The 18243-nt window shown below is 53.6% G+C and overlaps 1 protein-coding gene across 23 annotated transcripts in view; it reads right to left on the bottom strand.

Moving 5' to 3' along the window:
* Window positions 1-18243, bottom strand: part of TACC2 (transforming acidic coiled-coil containing protein 2) — a 203378-nt gene that overhangs the window by 127620 nt on the left and 57515 nt on the right. For 17 of the 23 annotated variants that reach the window (XM_066239459.1, XM_066239467.1, XM_066239458.1 and 14 more), the window contains 2 exons: window positions 11176-16305; window positions 10443-10646 (listed from right to left, as the gene is read on the bottom strand). In XM_066239459.1, coding sequence (XP_066095556.1) covers window positions 10443-10646; window positions 11176-16305 — 5334 coding nt within the window. The remainder of the gene's footprint in view (window positions 1-10442; window positions 10647-11175; window positions 16306-18243) is intronic. The other 6 variants (XM_066239470.1, XM_066239473.1, XM_066239477.1 and 3 more) reach the window with 2 other exon arrangements.

The following is an 18243-nucleotide window of genomic DNA, read 5'->3' as shown; positions in this document are numbered from 1 at the left end:
CCCACGACCGCCCAATCGCTTGACCTTGCATCAAATACAATATTGCAACACTGAGTTCACCCCCATGGGGAGGCGGGTGGCCAAGAAATGGGAGGGAGCTTTCGAGGGTGGTGACACATTCCCAAGAACCCAGATGCAAATAAACTTCAGCAAACTTCAATAAGTCCAGGCGTCAAAGCGCAAGTATTTACCAGTAACCTGCCTTCATAATAGCATTAGCATCATTCAGATGATGATAGTCGTGACAATAAGGATAGGAATAATAAAAACAATTAGCACTGATATTTAAGTGCTTACTGTGAACTAGGTAGTCATGCGGCGAAGTTTTTACACATACTATTTTTATGTAATCTCCATAATAACTCCACGTGGTGAACCCTCACAATATATACATTATATAGGCAAAGAAACTGAGGCTTAAGGTAACTAAGGGATTTGTTTGAAGTTCAAGAGTCATGGCAGAGCTAGAAATTAGCCCTGGCCATCTGCCTCCAAAGTCCCGTCTGACCTGGTTTTCCAGGACAGCGAGCCTCCCATCCACCTGATAGCGAGTTGGGTTGAATTATTCAGCAAGCATATACGGGGTACCCCCTGGGTGCCATGCAGAGTATCGGGTGCTGGGTAACCAAGAGCCGTGTCTGCAAGCCTAACATTTCCAAAGAAACAAGTTCGTGACATTCTCTTGGCCAGAGGCCAAGACCCACTTTCCGTTGAGATGACCACCAACACGTATCTAAGCAAAGATTTCTAGACAGAGAATTCAAAGTCACGATACCCAACTCCTGACCCTGCGTTGGTGACACCGAGGTCCAGGGAGGGGGAGGAAGTGCAGCCCTTGGAGGAGACACACAAGGAGTAGCCAAGAGCCAGTGAGCCACCGGCTCTCTCGGGGATGTGTGAGCACTGCGCTGGGGGTCAACAAACGCCATGCATTACGCACCTGTAGCATGTCAGCCCACCTGCCGGCCCACCTCCAACTGACCCCTCTCCTCTCTCCAGCGGATAAACTGTGCTTGGAGTCCCAAATGCTCACCGCAGCTCCTCCCTAGAGGGAGACACTGTGACTTCCCTCCCAGGTCCCCAGTCACCGTGCACACTTGCTCGGTGACTTCTGAGGCGCTGTGGGGACAGAGAGGCCTGCAGGACTCCGTGCAGCCAGGGACCTCGTCCACGGGCTAAGAACCGACAGGCCCCAACTCGGCGGTGGTCACAGCTACCAGCCACTACAAGCCGGCTTTGCACAAAGTACGCTGTATCTTGCCTCCTTTGTTCTCCCTTTAAACCCAGGAGACACTGGCGGCCCCATTTACCTGTGAAGAACCATGGGACACGACCCCTGAAGGTGAGGTCAGGGTTGGAACTCCTAATGCCTCCCCCGCCCCCCAGGCTGATTGCAGCCTCCCTGCCAGTCTGTCCTCTTCTGGCTCCCCTCTCTCACTGGGGGCGGCTTCGGAGCTCTGCCCCCCTCTGGCCTGAGAAGTCAGCGCTGAGTCAAGGCTCCTGGCACTGCGGTCCTCGCTGAGCCCAGGCCGCTAGCTCGTTCCCTGGGCGTAGACACACACCTCCCCCAAGATGCTTCCTCTCCAACATTCTCTGGATGCATTGCAAAAGGAGGGGGAATTACAAGTATCAGTAATCAGACCTGTTCCAGTGCCTTCCCCGGAAACTGAGAAACACTTTCACAGTCTAGTCTGAATCAGAAGGCTGCTAAAATATTTAATGCCGGAGGACTTAACAGGCCCTGAGAAGAAAGGGGAGAGGAAGGTGCAGTTAGCTGGGGCCTGCGGACACCACACGCCACGGAACTCCCCTGCCCCACCCTGCCACTTTCTCAGGACAGAGAGGACAGCTGAAAACCAGTCTCTGCGGTGAAGCCACAGTCTTCCTCCCGGGTGGGAGGGGCACCCCTAGGCGTGGCCACTGGGGATACCTTTGCAGGGAGTACTCTTTATACGCTGCTCTTTGGAGCCAGCTGATTGGGTTAACTGGGATGGGGTAGAAGCTAGGGGAGGGGCTCCTTACCAGGCCTGGGTTGCGGGTCGCACCGCCCAAGCCAAGGCCTCTGGTTGGCCCACAGTAAACCTCCTCTGCTCAGGAGCTGGGGAAATATGTCCTTCTGACCAGTCTGTGAATACGGCCGTCTGGCTTTCCCATGCACAAGGCCAAGGGGCACAAGGGGGAGCCTGTGCCCGCTCCCTGACCACCGCCGGCACCTGAACCCTGGCAAGGCTGCCCCCACAGAACCTCGCAGCTGACAGCTGACAGCCGCCATTAATCTCTCGTGAATATGTGAAGACTCTTCGAACTGGGCTGTCCCATGCAGAAGCCACTAGCCCCACGTGACAATTTCAATGGTAATTAATCAAAGTTAAATAAAATTTCACAATTCAGTTCCTCGGTGGTCCTAAAACTGACCCCGGATTTTTTTTTTTTTTTAATAATTTTATTTATTTATTTATTTATTTATTTATTTATTTTAAGGGGGGGGAGAGAGAAAGGGGAGGAGCAGGAAGCATCAACTCCCATATGTGCCTTGACCAGGCAAGCCTGGGGTTTTGAACTGGCGACCTCAGTGTTTCCAGGTTGACGCTTTATCCACTCCACCACCACAGGTCAGGCTGACCCCGGATTTTCTAAAGGCCTCATTTCAGGCGCTTGGTAGCCACACGTGGCTAGCGTCCGCGGCTCTGGGTAGCAGAGAGACAGCCCCGCTCTGTTATTGTGGACAGTTCTAGTGGACAGCGTTGTCTAAGCGAGTCAACTCCTGCTAATCAGCTAATGACCAGGAATCTAGACGTGCATTTGATGTCTGAAAAACTTGTGGGAGGAAGGTTCTAGTGCCAGCTCTAACTCTTACTCGCTCTCTGACCCTGAGCAAGCCGTGTCACCTGTCTGAGCCTCCACTTTCCTTTCCTGCAAACAGCACCTACTAGGAGGAGAGAAGAAGGGAAAAGATGCTGGGTGGGGCAGGCCTCTGGCCCAGAGGAAGATAAGTGGAAGGGGACTGATGGTGGGTCTCTATTTTGTGTCAGGTGCTCAAGATAAAGTACTCCTTTAATCCTAGGTACTGCGTGTCCCCCATTTTACAGGTGAATCAGCAAGTTCAGAGGGTGATGACCCCAAGGTCACAGAGCTAGGACTTGAGGTCTGTCACCTTTGAGGCCTGTGATTGAGCACCTCAGTAGTGCTCAGAATTCTATGATCTTCTGTCAAAAGCCTAGAAGCAGGTTTGAGGGACAATGGGGGATGACACGTTACTGGGAATTACAGCCTCCCACCCCCATGACAGGGTCCTCAGTGCAGCTCAGGCATCAAGGGAGAAATATGCCATCAGAGACCATCAGGGGCCAACAGGGGCCAGTTAATTCCCCCTGTTGGGCAGATAAAATGTATTATGCTCACTTTGTTAAAAATGGCGCTGCCCACGTGAGGCCGTCGCCCAGGTGATATTAATGTGTGTTGAGAATCCTTGTTGCCTGGGGCTTGGTTTTGGGATTAAGCCTTTCCCACCCTTTTTGATGTGGGGTGGTACAATCCAATCATGCCTCAGAGAAGTGACTTTGTATTAGAGACTTCCCTATTTTGTATATTGGATTAGAGGTTGTGAAGCTACAATATAAAATGGGGGCAGAACGAGAGTTTGCTCTCTTGGTTCCTGGGATGATTAGCATGAGAGAGCAGAGGGAGCAGAGCAGAGAGCAGAAAGAGGCCATGTGGCCAGGAGAAGCAGCCAAGATGGCGGAGTGCTGAGTGAGATGCCAGTTTGTGCAGAGTTTGTATCTGGGATAAGGAAGGAGATGGGGAACTGAGGAGAATAAGGCTGGTGAGCTAGAAACCTTTGATTCTAGGAAACTCGGATAAGTCAGGGCGTTGTGAGCACTGAATGTGAGTGGGTTTTGGAGCCCAGTGTTTTTTTACTTGCCAGCCGGGTGCAAGCTAGAATTAAAGAAAATGGCCTATCAGTTTTTGGCTCCATTGTTTCTTTACCGACTGTCCGAATCCAATGCGAACATGCATGGGCTGGGCTGCTCTGATGGTGGCCCTGGCCGTGGCCACTGGCCTTACACCCCCTCTCTCCCCTCTTCTGAGCCTCAACAAGAATGCCCCAAGTTTCCTTTCAGCTCAGTCGGAAATATCCACTTCCCAAACATCACTGCCGAAACCAACCTGAAGCCAGGTTGAACACAGTGGCTTCCGCCAGAGGCAGTAATGAGAGGTTCCCGGAAGAGAAGCCCGGTCAGTCTGGACACATTCATTTGGAAAATCACCACCTTGCCCTGAAGCCGACCTTCAGGTCCACATGCAACATGATAAAGGCCATGGGGCAGAGCGCTCAGAAACCCGGAAGAGGCCCTGGCTGGGTAGGTCAACTGATTGGAGCATCCTCCCAACACACCAAGGATGCAGATTCAATGCCCAGTCAGGGCACATACAGCAATCAACCAATGAATGCACACATCAGTGGAAGAATAAATCAATGTGTTTCTCTCTCTCTCTCTCTCTCAAAAATCAATCAAGAAATTTTTTAAGGAAGAAAGAAAGAAAGAGAAAGAAAGGGACCCAGAAGAGCCGGAAGCCAAGGCTGTGCATCCCTGTCGCAGGCACCTGGTGGCAGAGGACCGGCCCCTCCTCCAAAGAAGCCGCCACCCTTTGTGTGGGCGCCTCATCAACCAGCTTCCCGAAGCGACTTGGCGCTTTTCCAAAGGACAGATTCTCCTCTAAGAAAACTGGTTTTAATTCTGGAACACAAACTCTTCAAAACATAAAGGCTACAGTTTAAAAGCTCCTTTGACCTGTCCATGTGATGGTTCACAAGGACCAAAGCTGTCGATAACAATACACATCCAAGCCATTTGTAGAGCCTTTAGTCCCTAAGTACCTGAGAACCATGTAACAAGCTCCTGGGGAGCCAAGCCGCGCGAGGGGCACCCCCAGAGACAGACCGAAATCGGCCCAGGGAGGTCGGGCAGCTGGAAACAATGTCATCCAGCCTCAGAGCACCTTATTCCCACAGAGTCTGTGACCACTCCCTCTGGGGTCTTGGGCATTTTCTCCTTTTGCTGAGTTGCCCGGATGATTTTGAGTCAATACATTTAAAATAACAGTAGTGATCATTTTTATGGTACACTCACCGCGTACCAGGCATTATACTAGATGCTTTGGAAGCTTTCCAATTTTATTCTAACTCCCACCTCAATTATTTTTCCCATTCTACAGATATGGAAAGTTTAAGCGGCTTATCCAAGGCAGCTCAGCCAGCAAGAAGCCTCTGGGATACACACAGGTCTGTCTTGACTGTACTGCACCCCCTTTGGGAAGAAAATTGCTCCAAATGAGCCCTCGCCAGGCAGCTCAGTTGGTTGGAGCATGATCCTGATGCACCAGGGTTGCAGGTTCGATCCCGGTCAGGACACAGACAAGAATCAACCAATGAATGAATGACTAACTGGAGCAACGAACCCGTGTTTCTCTTGCTCTTTCTCCCTTCCTCCCTCTCTAAAAACAATCAATAAATTTAAAAAGAAAAAGGGGGAAAAATCGCTCCAAGTGCAAGGAGTATCTGAATGGTAGCCCTGTCATAGCCCAATGGTTCTTAAAAGGAAGTTTAAAATAATAGAAGCCACGTAATACAAAATCAAACCCAGAGGCCCTGGCCGGTTGGCTCAGTGTTAGAGCGTTGGCCTGGCGTGCGGGGGACCCGGGTTCGATTCCCGGCCAGGGCACATAGGAGAAGCGCCCATTTGCTTCTCCCCCCTCCCCCCTCCTTCCTCTCTGTCTCTCTCTTCCCCTCCCGCAGCCAAGGCTCCATTGGAGCAAAGATGGCCTGGGCACTGGGGATTGCTCCTTGGCCTCTGCCCCAGGCGCTAGAGTGGCTCTGGTCACGGCAGAGCTACGCCCCGGAGGGGCAGAGCATTGTCCCCTGGTGGGCAGAGCATCGCCCCTGGTGGGCATGCCGGGTGGATCCCGGTCGGGCGCATGCGGGAGTCTGTCTGACTGTCTCTCCCTGTTTGCAGCTTCAGAAAAATCAAAAAAAAAAAAAAAATCAAACCCAGAGGGTTCTCGAGGGGGCAGGGCATCTGCCGTCCTGACTTTATCTGCTAAGAAAACGACCCTCGCATGCTTCTTTTTCTTTAATTTATACAGCTGGAGCCATCCTCAAAACCTTCTTTTTAAACTCAAAACCATGGTGTCACAGCTGGTAATTTTAGAAGGAGGAGGAGGAGAGAAGGAAGAAGCAGAGACCCAGTGGGAGGAAATCGGGGAGGAGGGGTATGGAGCACTCCCAGGGCTGGTTTCAGGTCCCCCGGGGCATCCTTGGCTGGATGCCAGCTGCTCCTCTCTGTTCTCCCTCCCTCCCTTCCTCCCTCCCTCCCTCCGTCTCTCCCTCCCTCCCTCCCCTCAACTTTCCAACCCAACTGCCCGGCAGAACCTAGCTAGGTCTATACAGAGACCCTAAGCATCTGGGAATCATTTCTTTCTCTCAAAATGCTCTAATAATTGAAAAGAATACTTTTCCAACCCTTTTCCCAAGTGGGAAAGAGAAACTGCTTTTAAGTAAGTATTCAGCAGGAAAAAAAAACAGCTTGGCGATGCCCAAGATTTAAGCACCTTCTTTAGAACAATCTAAAAATCAAGCGAGGCTGTCTGTGGGTCCCAGACTCTCCCACAGGGAGGGACCACATGATGTACAGAAATCCACAGCCAAGCCACCTGTCAACCACTGCTTCTCAGAGTCAGGGGCCCACGTGCCTCTCGCGTGTGGGGTGGTGGCTGGAGGCTGACAAAGCCACAGAATCCCCATGGCACATCCACCAGTAGGGCCAACTTCACTCCAAACGTTGGGAAATAAGCACACATATCTGTGCTCCCTGCACCCACATGTGTACCAGACTGAGTTATTAAACTATCCTGTCACCACCATAGAAAAGACACATGGTTAGATACTGGATCTGATCTGTAGTATCAGCTCAGCTCTGGTCAAGTCAGCAGAATCCTGGATTCCAGAGAGTCAATAGAAGCATGTCACCCGATAACCAGCGAGAAGAAAAATTTGGTTTTGATTTGCTGGGTTCTTCTCGTGGCAACTCAGAATGTTATTTTTACGTGGAAATGCAGCGTGTTACAACACACAATGAAAGATACATGTAAGGTTTTACAATAAAACACGATCTCAAAGCCTTTTAACGTGAAGCAGATCCATCCCTATGGGCTACACAGGAGGGGGTATGAAAGAAGTCACTCTCCTCAGCCACTCAGATATTTCAGCAGACAGAGAATTCAGTGGTGGGAAAGAAAGATGGCCAGCCTGGAACCTCAGCCTCAGGAGGAACAGGGGCCGATAGGTTCACTGTATGAGAAAAGCCCCTCCCACAGAACTGTACTAGGGAACCTAACACCCGCTGAGCCCCAGAACCTGCAGGCATTGCACTTGAATCAGTGATCTCAGACTTCACAGCGATTTGATGAGGCAGGTACAGAAATGCCCATTCTACAGATGGGGCAAACTGAGGTTATACACATACCCATACCCGGTGAGGAACAGAGCTGGGGTTGGAATCTGGAGCCCTGGCATGAATTTCATCACTACCCAGCCCCTGGCAGCATCCACTAAAGTATAGTCATACAACAACTTCTCCCGGACTGTGACTGGATGTCACCTGTACATGCAACATCAGCTGCTCCCAGGTCATGCACCGCTTGGCCTTGACCAGACTTTCTCTGAGACCGGCCCAGGTCTGTGGCACGGCCTTCTCATGGTAAACAGGTTCACCAGAGGTACTAAAGCCTCCTCTTCAAGGCAAAGAAGCATTCCCAATGTTTGTGTTAAATTCGTAGGAATATAGTTACTGGGCTTTAGAGCAGTGGTCCCCAACCCCCGGGCCGCGGACCGGTACCGGTCCATGGGCCATTTGGTACCGGTCTGCAGAGAAAGAATAAATAACTTACATTATTTCCGTTTTATTTATATTTAAGTCTGAACAATGTTTTATTTTTTTTAAATGACCAGATTCCCTCTGTTACATCCGTCTAAGATTCACTCTTGACGCTTGTCTCAGTCACGTGATACATTTATCCATCCCACCCTAAAGGCCGGTCCGTGAAAATATTTTCTGACATTAAACTGGTCCGTGGCACAAAAATGTGGGGGACCACTGCTCTAGAGAGACCTAAGGCTTCAGGGTCCCCACGGGAAGGCTCGCCCTTAGCTGTTACAACTCTTTTAGGGGCTACAGTGTACAATATGGCAGCCATTAGCCACTTACAGCTGTTGAGTGCTGGGAATGTGGCTGGTCCAAACTAAGATACCCTGGGAGAATAAAATACACGGCAGATTTAAAAGACTCACTAGGAAAACAACAACGTAACCTATCACACCTTAATAATTTTTATATCAATTAGATGTTGAAATGATACCATCTCTGATATACTGGTTAAGTAAAATATCAAAATAAAATTTATAATTATTAAATTAATTATATATTATAATTATTATATATATAGATATATTATCAACATTTGTTTTTTGTGGGTTTTTTTACTTTTTTTTAAATTAATTTTTAGAGAGGAGAGAGAGTGAGAGAGAGAGAAAGAGAAGGGGGAGGGAGGAGCAGGAAGCATCAACTCCCATATGTGCCTTGACCAGGCAAGCTCAAGGTTTTGAATCAGCGACCTCAGCATTTCCAGGTCGACACTTTATCCACTGCGCCACCACAGGTCTCTTTTTTTTTTTTTAACATGGCTACCAAAAACTTCAGGAGTACACCTGTGGTTTACGCCAACCACATTTCTATTGGACAAGAATTGGCCTGCACCCTTCTGGAGATCTTTGACTGTCTACTGAGTATAAGCTGGAATCTGTTGTAACCTATATGCTCAGATGTTGATACCTCTTTAATTCCTCTTATGGGAGGGGAGGGTCCAATCAGAATTCTTCCCAGAAATTCTCAGCCAGTGGGAGGGGGGTGGGAGCACTTGTTTCCAAGGGTTCAAGGGACAGGAAAAGCCAGCCCTCTCCATCTTCATTTCTTACAAGGACCAGGGCAAAGCAGGTTGTGGAATCAAAATGATCTAAACAGAAATAGACCTTAAACCACAAAAGGAAGCCATGTATGTAAAAGCCGCATGAGTCATTTTAATAGTTTGGGTAGCCACATTTAAAACAGAAAAAACAAAGTGAAATTAATTTTAAGATAGTCTAACTCGATACATTCAAAATATTATTTTAACCTATAATCAATATAGAAATTATTTAGACATTATAATTCTAAAATTTGAAGTGATTAAAACAATGAGCCATGAAATACCTATTGAATGAGTGTATGCTTGGCCCTGAGTTCTCCAAGATGACAAAAACATCCAGGGACGTTGAGGAGGAAGGAGCTAACATATCATTTGTGGGGAGAGGGAGGCTTTTCCTGGGTAGATATTTTTCCTACACTTTAACTGGGAATATCAAAATCCATGCCAGCAAGGGCTGCAGGGAATTCCTAAGTCGGCAGCAGAGACAAGTGTCCGGTGCAGACTAAACTAAACCTGCATCTGTCTCGGCAGAAGCGCCTGCATCTCGCAGCCCAGAGTTAGGGGAAGAGTCGCCCTCGGAGGAAAGGCAGCTGGCCAGGTGTCGGTGGAAGTACTCAGGCGCGACAAACAGGTGATTGCACATTCTTTCAGCATGTGCAAAATATAAGTCTAAGCCTTTATAAAACCCTGCAGCTGTTTGGAAGGATACACTGGCCAGCCACAGGTACTAATTTAAAGACCTACCGGGCCCTGCTCATGCATGCATCACGCGCACACGTGCACACACACACACAACCTCCACCACGAGCACAACAGCCAGAGGTCCAAGGACGCTGCAAAGCCTGTCCACAACGTGTCTGTCCACAACATCTCCATTTCCCCAGACCTTCCAAGAGGCAGCTTTTGCGCAATCAAAGGGGGTACAGCACTTAGAGGAGACAGGCACCCTGTGAGTGTGAAGGTCTGGGGTCCTGGTACATTGGTCACTTGTCCCTCTCTAATTCTGAAATGGCTGGAGTGTTGACTGCTGTTGGTGATTAGAAATTCCTGCTTCAGAAATCAAAAGGTAATGAATCTTTTTGCCTCAAAAGGTAATAAACTAAGAATAGTGGTTGACTAGGGCTCAGGGGTTGGAGAGTTGAGGTGTGATATTCAAAGGGTACAGGGGCTTATTGAGAGGGGTGACAATGTTCTAAAATTGGTTGTAGGGATGGTTGCACAACTCTGTGATTATACAAAGAGCCGTTGAAGTATATGGTATGTGAATTACACCTCAATAAAGCTGGCTTCTTTTCAAAACAAAGGAGTAAGCTCAGATAGGAAAACAATTCGCTCAGTCCCTTTGACAACAATGGAGCTCTCAGTGATCTCAGGCCCTTTTCCACCTGCATGATGAATGGGAGTGGCTATTAGCTCTTCGCCTGTGTAAGGACTCGTGTGCAAAACATCCAGCGTGTCTCTGCCGAGGGACAGCATCACATTCCTCCACAGGCTGGTACCTTTTCACTGACCTTTCTGCTCCTCCCGCACTTCTGGCCTCTTTGGAAATGACCTTGTCTGTGCCATCTGGAACATCTTTCTCAGGAACCGAAGGCGAGGTGGATTGGACAGGCCCTGAGCTCTTTCTGAGATAACGTTAAGAAAGCGATAGATGGTAAGACAGGTACTTCTCTCTTCATGTCCTCTTGAAAAGCCCGTGTCCCATTTAAAGCTTTAACTGACTACTATGCCAGCATCCCTAGAAAAAACAATAGCCTCTGGTAGTCCACATAGGTTTGAGATGCTTTTGGTTCATTGAGGCCTCCCTGCATAAACAAATCCAGATTCAAAGCAGGGGTCTCTGGACTCCAGAATAACACGTGATTGACTGTAACCCATGACCCAATAGTCTGCTGCCAGCCAGCAACACAGCTCATGCTTTTGAAACAGTTTAATTAGGATGAATTAAAGAACCTGAGAAAAGGCCTAAGACATGTCACACAAACAGCCCCCACGCCTCCACCCCTGACTCCCACATTTTTCATAATGTCAGAGCATCCAGAGACTGTAAGCAGGCAAATGCAAACTATTAGATACGGAAAACTTAGATTCTTCATAACCACCCACGTAGTTGACTGTGTTAGGACATCGTTGGGGATTTATCCTTTTACATACCTGTCAGCGTGGGGTGCTCCTGAATCCAGGTTTTGCAGCTTAGGGTCCCAAGTTTCTTCAGATCCTAGAGGTGAGGAGACACGTGCCTTCCCATCTCCAGCAGAAGTGGGAAAGTCAGGCCAGGGCTGCTGCTCAGCCTGCTGGTGCCCGGCCAGGGTGTCCCCACACAGGGCTTCTGCAGCCTTCGTCCCCGGAGTCCCCTGAGAGCAGCCTGGGTCCCCACAGCTCCCCGGCAGTGCGGAGGCAGGAGCCACTCCAGAGAACATCCTCGTAGCACCTGTTTCCAGCAGGTCACCAGGCACACGTGCCCCGGCCTCAGCTGTGCCCAAAGTGACTTCACCCTCTGCTTCCCTAGCGGCTCCTGCCACCAAGCCGGGCTCCAGCGGAGCGTCCGCCACGGCTGCTGGCTCAGGCGTGCCCTGGTTGCCCAGGGCATGTTGCTTTTCTGAGATCTCAGCAGCACCTCCATGCCTCTTCTCACCCTCAAGCGTGTTGGGGGTCCGCGGCTCCCTGGTGGCCTCAGCCACCGCCGGAACAACCCCCTGGGGAGAAGACGCCCTCAGGGCCGAGGTGGGTGCTGGCAGGTCACCTGCAGCGACCGTGTGGGCAGAGCCCCAGGCACTGTCCTCGCTGGGTTGACTGCTGCTGCTGGATGTGTCCTGGTGCCGTTTCCCCGGAGTTCTGCCGTCCTGAACTGAGTCCCCTTCCCTGTGGCCCTGGGGAGCCACCTGCCAGTCAGAAGCTGTCGCCACAGGCGTCTCCAGGGCAGCAACCGGCGAAGAAGGACCCAAAGCGGATTCCTGCGGGCTGCTTCCCCGCTGGGAGTGGGCTTGGTCTCCAGGGCCCGGCCCAGCGTCTGCGGCCCCCTCGGGCTTCTCACTCTCCTCCCGCACCTGCGGGACTCCAGTCATTTCCTGACCCACATGGGCACCCGGCAGGTTCCGCTCTGCGCCCAGCTTTTCTGGAACTGGGTCCTGGGGAACCAGGAGGGAAACCTCATCCTCGACAGCTGACTCTTGCTTCTTCTCCTGTGAGTCCACCCAGAGTCCGTCAGGAGGGGCGGGGAGAGGGGCCACGGCCGCTGCTGGAGTCCCATCTGGAAGCTTCCCTGGGCTGAGCGGCACATCGAGGTCCTTGCCCCCCACACCCCTGCCAGCTCCTGCCTTCTCTCCCGCAGAGCGCTGGGGCCGGTCAGCGGCCAGGACCCCCAGCACGGACTTCTCAAAGATCTTGGTGATGTGCTCCCTGAAGTCGGGGAGCCCGGCGATCACACCGGTCAGCTTGGGGCTGGTGTCCGCCCCGCCCGACACGCCTTTCCCTGGGTCCCGGGAAGGTTCTGCCATCCTGTCTCCACTGCTCCCGGTTGGCCCTGCTGCACCCCCTGCCATGGCCCGCTCGCTGGCAGGGCCTGTGCCTGCAGCTCCTGCCGCTGCCTCCTCCCCGGCCCTCTGCTCACCACTGGCTGGAAGTGGCAGCCTGTCCAGGTAGGGCACCGAGTCCACAGGTCCCTCAGAAGTCCCGCCGTCGGGGCTTCGGCTGCTGGCTTGCCCCGCAGAGACCTCCCCACCTGATGCTCCTGGTTGCAAGGGGGAGGCCAGCGGGCCAGCAGCCGGCTTCCTGCAGGAGGCATTTTCCAAGGCAAGCAGGGGCTCCCCTGTGATGGGACAAGGGCTTTCACCAAGACCTCGAGGACTGTCTTCTGCCCCTTTCCTGGCAGCACCCTCAATGTGCAGGTAAGGCGTGTCGGGAGCAGCCTCTTCCGGTGGCCCAGATGGCAGTGGCCTCTTTGGGTCGGGGACAAGCGGGGCTACAGGACTATCCACTGTGCTCCTGGGAGTCCCAGCCAGCTCTCCCGAGGGCAGCAAGACTTCCTGGCCGCAGACCGAGGGCTGCTGGGCATGGCTGGCTTCTCCCAGGGCAGCTTCGGAAGCTCGCTCCCCAGGGGAGAGGCACTGCTCAGTCTGAAGGAAGCCACCACTCAGAGTGCCTCCTCCCGGCTCCTCGGGTCTCCCCAGGTCTCCTTTGTCAATGTCCCCACCAGTCTCAGCAGCCCCACCGTCCATAGCTCGCTCCTCCGCGGATGGGAGACTTCCGAGAAGCCCCTGGGCCCCCGCCTCCGACGCGGCAGGGCACTCCACGTCCTCCCGTGGGGCGGGGGCGGAGGCGGGCTGCCACTCGCCTTCCCGGGTTTCGTCACATGCCGCCCTCTCCGGGGCATCCTGAGTGGGTGTGATGCTGGGGCTGGCGGGCGCTAGGGCAGGCGGGCACTGAGCTGCATCCAGGGGAGCCCCTGAGTCAGGCGGGCCAGGCGGGGCCCCCACCGTGTTTCCACTTGCCTCCTTTGTCCTCCCCGAGCCCTGGGGCGGGGGCCAGGCGTCAGCTGCCTCAGAAACACCTGCATCCCCGAGACACGCTTCGTCACGCTGGCTGCTGGTGTTCAGTGAACCAACCTGCTCTTGTTGGGACTTGTCCAGCCCCTGCTCAAGGGCAGAGTCTTGTAAGGTTTCTGCGTCAGGAAGCAGGACCTTGGAGGGCTGGCCGTCACTGCATACTGCCTCTTGCCTAGACTCCCCGAGTGCGGACAACTCCGGTCTCGTGGGTGCTGCCGACTCCACCTGCACCCTCCTAGGACCCTCTGGGACCGTGTTTCTGGGAGCATCAGACGGACTGACTTTGGGGGGCTCTCTCTGAAGTTCTGATCCGGAAGCCGGCTCCTCTCCTCCACGAGGGGACAAGCTCACATCCTCCCGAGGTTCCACAGGTACGTGGATTTGGGGGGAATTCGCATCTGAGTTCTTAAAACCTGGATTGCCTGAAGAAGTCTCTTTCTCATTTTCACACCGTTGAGCATTCTCCCTGAGCATATCAAAGACAGGTGCTTCTGGATCCAACTGGGATGGCTGGAGATGGTTCTCAGAAGAGCCCGAGGGTCCTTCAGGTGCAGCTACTTGCATTTGGTGCCCTGGGCAGGACGGGTTTCCCTGCTGATCTTGCTCCGGAATGAGCGTCAGGGGCCCACAGGCCACCACCAGGCTCTCCCCCTCGGGGGGATGTGGCCCGTCAGCTTGGACTTCCTGTCCAGCTGCGTCATGTCCCAGCCCACAGGTCTGGGGGGACGTCAGCAGGTCCTCCCCATCACAGCTGCCAGGCTTCTGTACGGACGGGCGGCTCCCGGTCTTTATTCCAGATGAGCTCTCCGCGTCCCAGGCTTGGGGGCCGACTTCTGCAGCAGACGTTGACAGGAAGTCTGCTTTCTCAGATTCTAAAGCAGGAAGAGAATCCATTCTTCCCAGTCCCCCCACGTCCTGAAGGATGTCAGGACATTTGGGCTGCCCTCCCGGCCCCTCCCCGACAGCTCCTTTGGGAACAACGTGCTCTCGGGCTCCGTCCGGCCCGGGGGGCGTGATGGAGTCCTGCTCAGGGAGCTTGGGCCATGAGCCAGATGCATGGACCACATGGGCTTCTCCCAGCACCCCCCGGGCCACTGAGCTGCCAGCTGCAGCCTCTGATGGAGGCCCGGACCTGTCCACGTGCCCGGGACCCTCCTTCCGGAGCAGCTGTGCTGAGGCCATGCTCGGAAGGACTTCACTCCTCACGTCACTGCTTGGCTTTGAAGCCTCGTCTTTCTCCGTCTCCGGCTCAGGCCTGCAGCCGAGGGCCTGTGGCTGTTCTCCCCACGGGTCCCCGGGACCTGCACTGCCAGGTGGCTCTGGGGCTTCTTCCTGGCCTCTAGGACCGACCCCAAGTTGTCTGCTTTCCCCCTTAGCCACACCCGGACTGTCAGGGGCCTTGGCTTCATCCTTCGGCTCGGGTGACCTTCTGGCATTTTCATCTGCTGCATTGGGAGGAGGGGGCAGCAGGCTTTGCTCCCTGATCCAGAACTCCCCGCTCTCCTTCTGGGGAGGACAGGCAGGAGCAGCGCCGGGGCTCCCTCCCGGCCCCTCTCCCTTGCCCCTGAGGTCTGACGCGTGCTTTCCCTGTCCTGCCAACCCTGCTTCGGCCAGCTCTTTGGCCACATCTGTACGCATGGGCATCTCGGGCCCGGAATCCATCTCACTGGTCGGCCAGCTGGGTTCTTCTGTGGCAACCGCAGCCTGCACAGCTGGCTGTGAGGTGGGGCTGGGAGCCGGACGTTGGTCCTCATCGCTCACGAGCAAAGCCCCTGAGGGTCGGTCCCCCACTGCCACGCAGACAGCGTCACTGAGTTCGGTCCCTTGCACCCCCGTCTCCGAATGACATGGCAACAGGGGCAGCTCTGCGTGTGGCAGCTGTACCCCCATTTGCTGCTGGTGGCTTCCCAGGGCAGCAGCCATTGCCTCAGCTTCTGGGGCAACCCATGAACTGCTCCCAGGGGGACAGCAGGCCTCAAGGGATCCCGAGTCAGTGACTAAATTCGGAAGCGGCATCTCCGCTTGGCCAGTCCCTCCGTCTGAGGCTTCGGGGGCTGGCTCTTGTCGGCTCGGGGTCTCAGGCATTGGGGAGCACTCCTCCAGGCTAGCTGTGCTCTCATTGCCTGGCTGGGCTGCAGGAAGGCTCGTGGGGGCCACTTGTACAGAAGCTGCCCCCTGCCCAGACTCTGGCGGAGGGAGGTCACCTGCAGCCTCTTTCCTTTGGGACACAACACCACTGTCCTCTCTGCCCGGCTGTCCCTCCACTGGCTCTCTGGGAGGTGCTGGCGAGAGTCCTGGCAACTGATCAGCTGAACTGGAGGAAGCTGGTTTCTGTCCCTCTTCCATTAGGTCTTTCTCTCTTCCAGCAGTGGGGACCATGGCAACCACACCGTGCTGAGTAGGGCTGTCCTCTTGAGGGGCCAATGCTGTCAGGGGCCCCCCCTGGGCATCTGGAGGAGGATCCCTCCTGGGGTGCTGAGCGAGGGGCTGGATGAGGGGCCAGTCTTCAGGTGCCGATGCTGGGCTTGCTGGGCAAGCTTCAGGGGAGCCTTCGGCGAAGGGCATGGGGTCCGAGGGGCACTCCCGCTTCCAGGGTGCTGGTGGGATGGGCAGCGGAGAACCTTCTAGGCCCCTGGCTTTATGTGGGTGCGTCCTAGGCGCGGTCACCTCTGGGGACACGATGCAGGGATCCAGGCCAGCAGCTCCCTCAGAAGCAGCGCAGGAGCCTCCGCACTCGACTCTGTCAACAATGAGAACATTTCATGTTTCCTCGGTTCTCATGGATGCCAAGGGCAGAGCCACAACCCAGACAGAACCGCCCCAACACTCCCCCTACTACAGGCCACAAAACACAGCATCCCCATGCACCTCGTTCCCTACCACCCCAGGAAAAGCACACCCCCTCCAACTCTATCCCTCCCATAACCATTACACATGGCACCACATTCTGCAAAAATTGACACAGGGGACTGCAAACATTCAGTCTGGGGCTTTCCAGGCTGGTCAGTACTGAACGGGGAACTATGGAAACTAACTCATAGTAGCCTGAAATGCAGGAAACTCGAAGATTTTAAAGAAGTGTGCTATGACAATAGAGGGTTCAAACCAGTTCTGTGTAGTTCCCGAGGAGGTCCCAAACACTCTGGGGGATCTTTAGATGTCCAGGGAAAAGGCACCAGTGAGCACCTCTGAGCTCTGAAATAATGACAGTGACCTTAAGTCTTCACACTCAACAGGTGTTACTGTGAGAGGCACAACCCAAAGGCCTGTTCTGTTCAGCTTCAGAATTTCTGCGTGTGGCCTCTATGTAACTCTTGGGAGCTGGGTTACCTTCTCCCCATATTAGTGCTAGACACACTTAGCTGGATGATGTAGGAAGAGAAACTATTAAGTTTGCAGCAACCCTGGGGAAACCGGGCTCGGAATTGCATCAAAAACTGCCCGGCTCCTGTAAAACCTCTTACCTTGTACTCTACTCGGACTGTATCCTCACATCTATGTCGTTTTAATTAAGTGCAATTAAAAATTGTAAAAAGAATACATACATTGGAAACGTAGGAAGGTAACAGAAGTGTGGTTTTTAAAAAGGCTTTTACCGGCCCTGGCCGGTTGGCTCAGCGGTAGAGCGTCGGCCTGGCGTGCGGGGGACCCGGGTTCGATTCCTGGCCAGGGCACATAGGAGAAGCGCCCATTTGCTTCTCCATCCCCCACCCCCTCCTTCCTCTCTGTCTCTCTCTTCCCCTCCTGCAGCCAAGGCTCCATTGGAGCAAAGATGGCCCGGGCGCTGGGGATGGCTCCTTGGCCTCTGGCACTAGAGTGGCTCTGGTCGCGGCAGAGCGACGCCCTGGAGGGGCAGAGCATCGCCCCCTGGTGGGCAGAGCGTCGCCCCTGGTGGGCGTGCCAGGTGGATCCCAGTCGGGCGCATGCGGAAGTCTGTCTGACTGTCTCTCTCCGTTTCCAGCTTCAGAGTAATAAAAAAAAAAAGGCTTTTACCATTTGCTTTAGAGTTATCCTACGGATGAAAATAGCAAAGGAAGCCCTGGCCAGTTGGCTCAGTGATAGAGCGTTGGCCCAGCATGTAGAGGTCCCTGGTTCGATTCCTGGTCAGAGCACACAGGAGAAGCACCCATCTGCTTCTCCACCCTTCCCTCTCTCCTTCCTCTCTGTCTCTCCCCTTCCCGCAGCCAAGGCTCCACTGGAGCAAAGTTGGCCTGGGCGCTGAGGATGGCTCCATGGCCTCCGCCTCAGGTGCTAGAATGGCTCTGGTTGCAACGGAGCAACAGCCCCAGATGGGCAGAGCATCGCCCTCTGGTGGGCATGCTAGGTGGATCCAGGTTGGGTGCAAACAGGAGTCTGTCTGACTGCCTCCCTGCTTCTAATTTTGGAAAAATACAAAAAGAAAGAAAGGAAGAAAAGAAGGAAGGAGGGAGGGAGGGAGGGAGGGAGGGAGGGAGGGAGGGAGGAAGGGAGGGAGGGGAGGAAGAAAGGAAATAGCAAAGGAAAATATATGAGATTTTCCTGTAACTATTACATACGCACATTCATACATACATAGGCCCACGGTGTTTTGGATGTGACCACCAACAAAGAAATTGTACTACCTAAATTCTAGCTTTCCTTGCAAGGCAATGCATATATTCACAGCTGAGAGATGGAAACTGTGGCAAGGTGAAGTGCA

Source organism: Saccopteryx bilineata, chromosome 7 (assembly GCF_036850765.1).
Source record: "Saccopteryx bilineata isolate mSacBil1 chromosome 7, mSacBil1_pri_phased_curated, whole genome shotgun sequence".
In the NCBI taxonomy this organism is placed as follows: domain Eukaryota; kingdom Metazoa; phylum Chordata; class Mammalia; order Chiroptera; family Emballonuridae; genus Saccopteryx; species Saccopteryx bilineata.
Note: the sequence above shows the minus strand (reverse complement) of the source record. Positions and strands in the feature narration are given on the sequence as shown.